The sequence below is a fragment of the Dermacentor silvarum genome, chromosome 3, assembly GCF_013339745.2.
Source record: "Dermacentor silvarum isolate Dsil-2018 chromosome 3, BIME_Dsil_1.4, whole genome shotgun sequence".
Taxonomy (NCBI): Eukaryota; Metazoa; Arthropoda; class Arachnida; order Ixodida; family Ixodidae; genus Dermacentor; species Dermacentor silvarum.
Window position 1 is genome coordinate 23,031,492 of NC_051156.1, and position 10,001 is coordinate 23,041,492.

The window sequence follows — 10,001 nt, forward strand, 5'->3', positions numbered from 1 at the left end:
TCGAGAAAGTTTGTCACCGGCCCCCCCGCACACAGGCACCGTTAGGTCGCGTGGAACTGCCGGGTGTCGAGGCCCGACTGTTCAAAGAAGTAGCAGTACTTTTGTAAGCTACCCTGGTCCACGTGTATAGAAATTAGAGTTGTGGGCACAGGTGACACCAGTTTTGTTTCCACCGTATGTGCCGCGTGACCTGATGCCTATTTTCCGACGTTCAGACACCCCCAGCAAGCTCGTTTCCATTACTTCTGTGCTAACAATACACAGAGCCCCTATTGTGCACCTTGCAGAGCGCCAAAAAGGGTGCTTTTTACATAAATGCGCAACGGAAAGGCTTTGAGTGTAGCCAACTAAAGCACTATTAGCCTTATTTATGTATCCCAAAACAGATCTTTTTTTTTTTTTTCGCGCTGTTTGCAAACTGCATGAACATGAATGGGGATTAGGCCAAGCAAATGGCAGTCACTGCAGAGATTTTCGAGGGTACGATGATCACTCGAACAAGAAAGTGGACAATGTGGGGGTGCGGCCATTATGCAAGTGCGATGTTTACGAGGATAAATACGATATATCTTTCAACGAGAAAAGCACCTACTTGAAATCGCGTGTTTCGAAACTTCACTGGGCGTCGGAACACGTGAAATTTGGTTAGTAGCGCACGGCTTGGAATGCTGTTGGTTACGCAGTCATCAGCACTTTTCGCTGCAGTCTGCAAGGCTTGCTCATTGTTTGCTGCTAATCCTATCGATCAACCGACATTGCATAGAATAGTCGCACAGTACCCTGCCACACACATCACCGCGTGGGGAAAGCAAGTTTCCAGATATCGTCGTACGAGCCTGCAAAATAGGAGGAGGCGAGGGCAATTTGCAATTCTCCTGGGCACAATGGCACAATAGCCTAACCTGCTGGCTAGCTGGCATGCACTCATGATGTACCGTGCACGGTGCTTTCTTTTTTCTTTTTTTCTTTCTTTCATATTTTTATCCCCGCAGCCACAAGTAAGTGAGCTCATGTAGGACTACATTGAAGGCGTGGTTGCAGACACGTGTGCTTGAAGGAATGTAGGGTAGGCGCGGTGACTAGACTGAGCCAAACACTCAAACGTGGAGAAAGAATTCCCTCTGCGTTTTGCCCGCTTTGTAATGTTTAGTGGCGCCACATTTGACAAATGTTGGAACTGACGTGAAACAGCTTGATATCTTTTTGCACAGATGGCGTCGCCACCAAAAATCGCCTGTGGAACTTATTATTTATTGAAGATCTTCTGTTTCGAGCACTGCTTAGTAAGACTCGTGAGTGCTAGTAATTACAAGACACTGTATGGCTCTAGTAATGTGCAACAATCGTGAATTAGCGTGTACATGAAAAAGTGTCAGTTTGCACAGACCTGGCCAGCAGAAAAATTTGCTCAATTCACTGCTCCCCTGTAGATTCCCTAATTTACATAAGACAATTTTCTCTTCATAGAATCCAAGAGAAGGGTTTGCTGCTTGATTATTGAAAATTTCGGAGTTTCAGCTTAAATTGTTTTGTCCCTTCTTCGGTAATGCGTGACCAAGTGTACTCATTAATTGCCAATTTGAAGTAATAATAACTCGCGAACTGTTTATCAGAACACAAAACTTCGCATAGATGATAAGTACGCTGTAGCCTAGAAAACCACTAAATATTGTTGTCCTGAGTTTAAAAGGAAAAAAGATATTCATTAATAAGCTTTTATAGTTTTGCCCATTTTTATTGGCGCCTGTATAAATTTCTAATTGCCTTACATGCAATGTCTCTCCATAGAAACCTTGTATAACATTTCACTTAAAGAACAGTTTTGCCGGAAACACATACAACGGAGGCTAGTACAGCAAAAATTGTGTTTTTTCCTCCCACTGTATTGATTGTAGGCTATCGCCTAGCCTCAAGCGTCATACTAGGTGTCATTGGAAAGCGCAGAAATTGAGCTTTCTAATGCAATAAAGTTCACATTCGTCTAATGAGTGCAGGAAGCACAGTGCGTCCGCAAACAATGACTAAAATGCCGAGCAAGTGCCGCCGGAGTGGGCCCACCATCTTAATGACTCGCTGCCATTCCGTCTAGTTGAAGGGCGAGGGATAGGGAGGCTCTCGTAAACACGATAGCATCGCGCAACTACACTGGGAGCAATTAAACCTCAACGACGTGCATCATTAGTTAGCACCACCTACTCACCGCAACGTCGATTTGACCAATGACCCCGGGAAATCGAACACCCTTGGCTCAGCCTTCAGGGCAGCAATTGCACTCACCATCACCCCCACCTACTAAACTATGCAGCATTATGCTATTCATTTGTATATACTTAACCATAACATATTGAATGCATTAAACAGCATTTATTATGCTGAAGTGAAATGTTTTCTTTGGAATACAGTCACCGACCATTTATTCGGACATCTTTGCAGCACGCCACTTGTCCCATTGAAGTAACGTATAACCACGACCAATAGTTTGGACGTCCTATAGCGTGTAAAGCCCCTAGATGTTAGAAAGTAGCGACACTCTCCCCCGGGCTGGCGCGGTGCGCACGGCACGCTGAACCCTCCTTTGGCTCGCTGCAGCCGCATTAGCATCAATGCACGCGCTTGTTTATTCGGCCTTTTGAAGCGTTGTATGGAAATTTAACCCTTGTGAAACTGTCATGACGAAAGTATGCTTCCGATAGAATGTCGTGACATTTTTTTTTTTGAGGAAGCTTCGATAAATACAAGCGCAAGTGCTCCGAAAAGTGAGTGCCAAGCAGAGGCCGAGCTGTTTGCCTCTGCGTCGCGACTTGGGTTGTCCGTAATTGTGATGTGTTTTGTCACCGATCTCGGGGGCGTGCAGGTGTTAGAGGAGATGGAGTAGGCAGGCGCATGGCAACACAGCAAAAGTATTTTTAATTACGCACGAACCCAAGACCCGAACGAAAGGAAACAAAAAATAAACAAGCACACTAAAACACACCGCGGGGACAATACTAACGAAGTTACAACCTAAAGCCTAATATACTAAGAATGTTCCTATTTGTGCCTACACTCGTCCGTGGCGGCTAATCCACCAAAGTCAGGCAACCTTGTATTAACGCTGGGACGCGGCGAATAAGAGTCACCTTGTTGTGTTCGTCGTTACACGTTTGTCCAAGTCCGAAGCTCGTCCGCCCTTTCTCTCCGAATTCAGCGCTCTTGTTGATTCCGCAGACGTCTGTGCCTCGCTGTCGTCGCGTCGTCTCTTTTGTAGGTTTTTAGCTCATCAGTGCTTCGTCGGTGGCGAGCTCCTCAGCTCGTCATCGATGGCGTTCGCCGTAGCTTAGGCCCACCTGCCTAGGCCTAGCGTCGGGATGCGTCGCAACTTCTTCAGGAGTGCCGACGGGTCGTCCCGAGGAGATTCGAACGTGCCGGTCTGCCGCAGAAGGGGGATTCTCTCGTGTGCCTGGTCCTGCCGTGAGAAGCTGCAGCCCGTCCAGGAGCCTCGCCCGAACTTGCCGAGGTCGACGGCCACACCTTGGACGGCCAGCGTCGCGGACTCAACCAGACCCCCAAGTCTCCCGTCGCCAGAACATAGCTGGAGATGCGACCTTCCTGACCCGGTGCCACGTTGAAACTCAACGGACAGCGCCGTTCATCCCTCGACTATGCCTCGGTTCGTGCGCCTCGCGCGCTCGCGCCGTTCGGAACCCGTGTTTCTCGTGCTCCTTTTCTTTTTTGCGCCACCGGCGGCCTCTTACATATGACAGTAATGCGGAGGTGTATTGGGCGCATATAATATAAGCTGCGTAGAGTATAAACGAGAATTTGGTTCATAATCCTGGCTCTTAAAAGGCTCAGAGAAGGTAACCAAGAAGAAATGTGATAGTTTACTAATGTGAATTCGCCAAAACGAGTGGGCCAAAAGCCTTTGTACGAATGCCTCTGTGCAAATTACGTGCTGTGTTTGCGAAACAGCCAACATAGAACTTTACACGCGCGCCTGTGTTCCCTCACTATAAAACGAGGAGAAATTGCATTCCATCACCTCTGGGAGTAACCTAAGTCTCTCTAAAAAAAAAAAAAGGCTGATTGTTCACACGGAAACTTATAAGACTATGACACTTGATGATTAACTTACAGACTTCAAGATGTCAAGTTTATCAGAATTGAGGGAGGTTATCGGAAGCACATGCCTTTTACTTTATGAGCATGCGCGAATAATACATGCCAGATACATAACTTCGCCTCCGTGCGTATGGCTTTTTACTTTACGGCGGCTGCCAAGATATCATTAAGCGGTTGTTAATTGACTGATTTTTACACTTTCGCTTAACCAATTCCAGTTCATATGCTTATATATATATATATATATATATATATATATATATATGTGCAGGAAAGAAGATAATTCTTTGGTTTAATTCAACAACATAATACTTATTCACGCTTTTTCGCACGATGAAAATCGCTACCAGTATTTCGTATCTGACGGCACTGAACTACAGAATGATCTAGGCGGCACCGAAGGTTGCGGACCGGACCGATGGATGGTTAGAAAAAAACTACCACGTTAACTACAAAGTATTTCTCCTTGGCGCGCACACACAGACACGCGCACACGCAGACACTTACATACACATACATGCACACGCATACACACATACACGCACACATACATACACGCACGCACACACCATTTCAGAATAGGAGTTACAGCCATTAACTTATAAATTACATACATTTGAAAACAAAAGCACACGCGAGAACACAAAAAAGCTTTGTCACATCACGAAGAGTCAACAAAAAAGTTAAGCAACGCACTTGGAAAAACAAAACATAAAAAGAGCTATATCCACAGTTATAGGTGCTCTGTATTGACTGAACAAAGAGTCCGGCTGTGCAAAGTGCATTAAAATCTCCATGCAACTTCATCTACGAATATAAGGAAAGCTGTAAGATTCACCTCGCAAAGAACGACGAGCTTAGAAGGCGCGAAATCCTTTCTCCCGATGTTATGGAGCCACGGAACCGGCCAACGATATTCCGTTCTCCTCGGGAAATAGAAAATAATGCTAGCCCTTTCTCTGACCTGCTGCTGCATTGAAACGCGCAGCACCAAGGCATTTCCACAGAGAACGAAGCTTAGATTTATACGGAAAGACGGGGAAAACAAGGAAACGCACGTTCGGAGCGGCAGGGCGACCACACTTGGACAGCGCATGGCGGGCGGGAGAAACTGAAAGCGCGCGAAAGCAGGTTTCGCGCCGTTTTCATGATGTCAGGGTCACCTGATGGGGTAGTATCGCGCGCTGCAGCCATTCAGCGTGGTGGATGCGCTGCCTCCGCGAAAGAGGAGGTTGACCGCGCCGGCGAGGGTGTTGCGGTGTAGACCAAAGCGTGTCGCTACTTTCTAACATCAAGGGGCTTTAATAGCATGCAGTTCGATTTTTCAGACTCCGGCTGCCTGATCAGGTGCGGCGTCGAACACCATGACAAGCTGACAGCGATGTTTACATTTTGCTAGGTTGCCAGCATGTAAAGGGTGAGCTGGTTATGGCTGGATAGGTGATGTCAAAATCCATGCAACACCAACGGTTACAACTGCCGATCTCGAAGGCTATCCTTTTGTTGGCTGCACATAATAGTTACCAGGCTTTAGATTGAGCCAGTCCTTGACTGTCTACTACGGCCAAACCGCAGACCAAGCCAAGCCACTGAGCTTGGAAGTCGGTGCTTGCCGTTTGCTTTGTCAGTTATTTCTTGATCTAGGCAGAGTCTTGCTTTTCTAGTTTGTTGCTTGGTGTGCTAGGCCTGATCTTTTGCACGATCTCGTCCAGTCATCACGTAATACGAAATGGCTCTGATGCCACCTGTGCTATCTGCGCCATCGAGAGCAATGAAAAAAACGTAGCAATTATCAGACTTTGATGATTGTGAAGAAAGCAGCTGTTATATATCAGGTGAAAAGCGGCTGACCTCAGTGCGAAGTTGCCTTGGAGTTTTCCATTTCAAAGCAAGCTTCCTCCGACTACTTGAAGAATAAGGGGAAGATCCTGGAGGCAGCTGAAAAAGTGGGGAAGCAGAAACATTTAGGTGATGGCAGCCATCCTAAGGTGCAAGAGGCCCTGAACATGTGGCTGAGCGCCACTGTAGCTAGGAGGATACCCATGTCTGGTGATCTGCTTAGGCAAAAAGCAGAGACGCTGGCCCTGCGCATGAATATTTCTGGCTTCAGGGATAGTTGGTTGCGGAATTTAAAAAAAAGGTACGACCTGGCATTCAAACGAATGTGTGGTGAGAGTGGTGCTGTTGACCAAACCCTTGTGTCAAACTACCGCGCTGACAAGCTGTGTGCACTGCTGCGCCAGTACTCTCCAGACGTCTTCAACTGTGATGAAACGGGTCTCTTTTAAAAGTTGTTGCCTGACGGGACGCTTGCTTTGTCTGGGGATGTTGTTTGGATAGCGCAGAAAAAACACGGACATGAGAAGAAACGAAGACGCTATCTGAGCTATCCAAACACCATTCCATGATGACCGACCAACAAACCCACATTGCCACCCTTGTCTGAGGAACCCTGCCACGGAGCAAGGAGCGTCTTACAGTTGTGGGAGGCAACATTTCAGGGACGGAGGAGCTTTCACTCCTCGTTAGAGGCAAGTCAAAACATCCAAAATGTTTTAAAGGGGTGAAGTCACTGCCTGTCTGGTACGAGGCAAACTCTAAGGCGGGGAGAACCCAGGATCTTTTTGAAAAGTATGTACGGAAGCTCGACCGGATATACGAGCTTCAGAACTGCAAGGTGCTGATGTTCATTGACAATGGCGGTGCCCACAGGCATATAGAGTTCTTGCCAACAAATACTACAAGTGTATTGCAGCCCATGGACCAGGGCGTGATTAAAAAAAGTTGTCGCAGTTTCACCTGAAAGGCGAAGCATCAATTGCGATAGCAAATTTGTAGAGAGCAATACGGAGTAATGATATTAGCTTTATCAGCTGTATAAACTTGGACATGCAGAACTGTTGTCGACGCCGTCGGCGTTTTGCCCGCGTTCGCTCAAAATGCGTGTGGCGTTGGTGACTGTTGCCGGAGCCTCTGATATAAATAGGCACTTGGTGCCACAGCTAAACGTCGCCTCCCTTCCCTCCCCCACGGCCTCTCGCGCGTCGGAAGAAGGCGCGTTTGCTCTACATATATGGTGATTGTAAAGGAGGAAAGAGACGCCTAATTCTGCAGCCCTTAAGGGAGCACGGCGCAGAACGCGCGTTTGTTCTCCGCCGTGCGTTCACTCCCCGTGAAAGCGCGCGTCCCTCGCGCCCTTTCACTCGCACATACAGCGTTCGGCGGCGCGCGGCTGACGATTTCATCTCCATTGACGTCATACGGAACCTCACGGCGACGGCGACGGCGACGCCGACGGCAGAAATCTGCTTTTGAGTGTCCATATAATTGCTATCGCAATAAAACTTGGATTCACTACTGATTGCGCCCCTTCAATCATGTGCTCTTGTGTGTGGACTGTGGCAAGATCTACGTTGTGGATGTGCTCTTGGCCATCATGATCCTGTCCGATGCCTGGAAGGCAGTGATGCCGGGCACAATCCGCAACTGCTTTTGTCATGCATGATTTGTCTTTGATAGTGAGGACAGTGCCTCAGGCCAGGACCCCGCAGTTAAGATACCGCCTGCCTCTGCAATGGACATAATCAACGACCTCCGTGCTAGTGGAGCCGATATCCCCGCTGTTACGTTTGAACAGTTCGCCAACTTTGACAGTGCCCTCCTGCCCTGCACTGAGTTGGATGATGAGGAGATGCCCGTCAGATTCTTGAACCCCTCGCAAGTGGACGGTGACTCCGATGACGATGCACCGCCCACACCACAGCCATCTAATGCAGACTTAGCGATGCCCTTAACAACGCTCTTCTCTACCTATAGCTATGGTCAGACACTGGCCGAGCGTAAGCTTGCATGCGTACGGTCGCGCATCGAGAAGTTTTTCCGGCCACTGGGACCACAAACGCACTTTTTTCCGGTGAATCCTCTCTCTCTCTCTTTTTGAACTGTCGATTATTCGGACTTTTCAGCGGTTCCTGTCGAGTCTGAATAAACGGTCGGCGACTGTATAGGAAGGCAGAATACACAGCTTTCCTAAGGCGTCAGTGTTCACCACTTGATGAATGGGAAGTTTTCGAAGTTTTCTTTCTTTACTTTGTTTCAAATCCCAAACGAAAAGGTTGCCATCCGAGAGGCTACAGATTGGCCACCTCCTCTAGGGAGCCAAATTTCCCTTCTCTCAGAGGTGGTCATAGCGCTAAAAGACACGAACAAGAACGAGGGAACAGGACGAGCGCTTGAGCGCTTAGCCCTCATCCTGTTCTCTCGTTCTTGTCCATGTCTTATCTAATCAACTAGCCCAAAAAGCCATACTTGTCCCTTCTCTCGTTTAGTAAGGGTTATCGCCGAGTGAAGTATTAAGTGCTTGGTGTTTATTGGGCTTGTCACAAATTTGGACAATCCTGTGTAGTCTTGCCAGTGAGGAAGGTTGCCACATATTGTATCAACATCTTGTGCACCACTGCAATGCGTTTCTATTCTGGGTGTTTGTTTGTGCAGGCCCTCTTGACAGTGGTAATGCATGCTGATTTGTTCTCGCCTGCTTCAGAAGGAGTACTGTCTGCATTGATGAGTCCTTGTGATGTTCTGAATGGCGCTCTCACTGCAAGTGGTGTGCCAGTTGTTGTCCGTACATGACAACTCGCATTTTTTTCCACATGCCCTGGAACCTGTTGTGCACAGCTGTCCCCACTTGGCTTAGCCATGATTCATCACAGATGCGAATGTTACAGAGCCAGCTTTGGTCACCAACACTCTAGCAAAGGAGGCTCACACTGGCAGATTGCTTTAGAATCCTACTGTCGTAGAACATTGCGAACTCGACATTGAAGGCACATTGCCACTCATTTGGTCCTTCTACCACAACAAATTTGTTGCTCAATAGTACATTTTTGTGTGTTGGACATATTCTGTATAGTTTTTCTGTATTTCTATGCAGCTGCTTTTGTTTAACAATGTTCTTCTGAGCATTAGCCTGAAAGCTATCCTAAATAGAATTTGGCTACAGATCCAGATCACATGTTTGCAACAATGTTTCCTGTAATAATAAATGACTTTCGTGATACTGTGTTGTGCCTTGCCTTAAGTATGTTGTGTGTTGTGTGCAGCAGTGTCCAGGAGCTGTGATGAGGCTGGCGACTGCGGGACCTGTTTTTGCAGAATTGCACCCCTGTCGGTGAGGACGGGATCGATTGGCAACGCTTAGCGGCGGCAGTGGATGCCCGCCCTGTTGTGTGTCGTCAATAAACCGGAGTGGGCCACCAGGATGGGCACACTCCCACTTTGTTCTGTGGCGTCTCTTTGACTGCTCTTTGGTTTACTGACTGTATTTTTGACTTAAAACTTAACACTGCATTTCCAAACACAAACCCCGGTATCATTACACCGTTCCACAGTCCTTTGACTAGTTCATATTTGTTTTGTCCCCTTAACCCTTTAACTGCCACTACCGAGATAACTCGTGAAACCACCCACGTACACCCTCTGCTACTCCCGAGTATACTCATGTTGCTTTTTAAGCTCACTCCCAGCCACTCCCGAGACAACTCGTGCAAAAAAAAAAAATTGCGTTCATGTCCGCTATCTATGGAGAGGTCACCTAAACACATAGAACTAGTAAATTAAATTTTAGACAACAGATGGAGTGCACGTGTTTACACCCGCGTCGCTTCGTCTCGGCAGAGCGCAGCATCCATAGCGAGTCAGTGCGCCAGGTGCGTCCGCGCTTTGACGGACGAAGAAATTCAAGAACTTCTGATCAATATCTTTACATGTCCTGTGGAGTATCATGGTGCATTACTAGCATAAAATTTCCACTGAACCAACATGAAAAAAATACCAGGCAGGGCGTGAGGAGCAGTCAGAAAAAAACCCGACAGTGAAAGTGTTAATGCTCTGTGCTTCAT

At 47.4% G+C, this 10,001-nt stretch overlaps 1 protein-coding gene across 4 annotated transcripts in view; it reads left to right on the top strand.

Annotated features, from left to right (window-relative positions):
* The window catches only part of LOC119445377 (protein RER1-like), a 138,200-nt gene extending 128,818 nt beyond the window's left edge, over positions 1-9,382 (top strand). For 2 of the 4 annotated variants that reach the window (XM_037709684.2, XM_037709686.2), the window contains exon 7: positions 9,204-9,382. In XM_037709684.2, the coding sequence (XP_037565612.1) occupies positions 9,204-9,222 (19 nt within the window). In that variant the 3' untranslated portion in view covers positions 9,223-9,382. The remainder of the gene's footprint in view (positions 1-9,203) is intronic. The other 2 variants (XM_037709685.2, XM_037709687.2) reach the window with 1 other exon arrangement.
* The last annotated feature ends 619 nt before the right edge of the window (positions 9,383-10,001 follow it).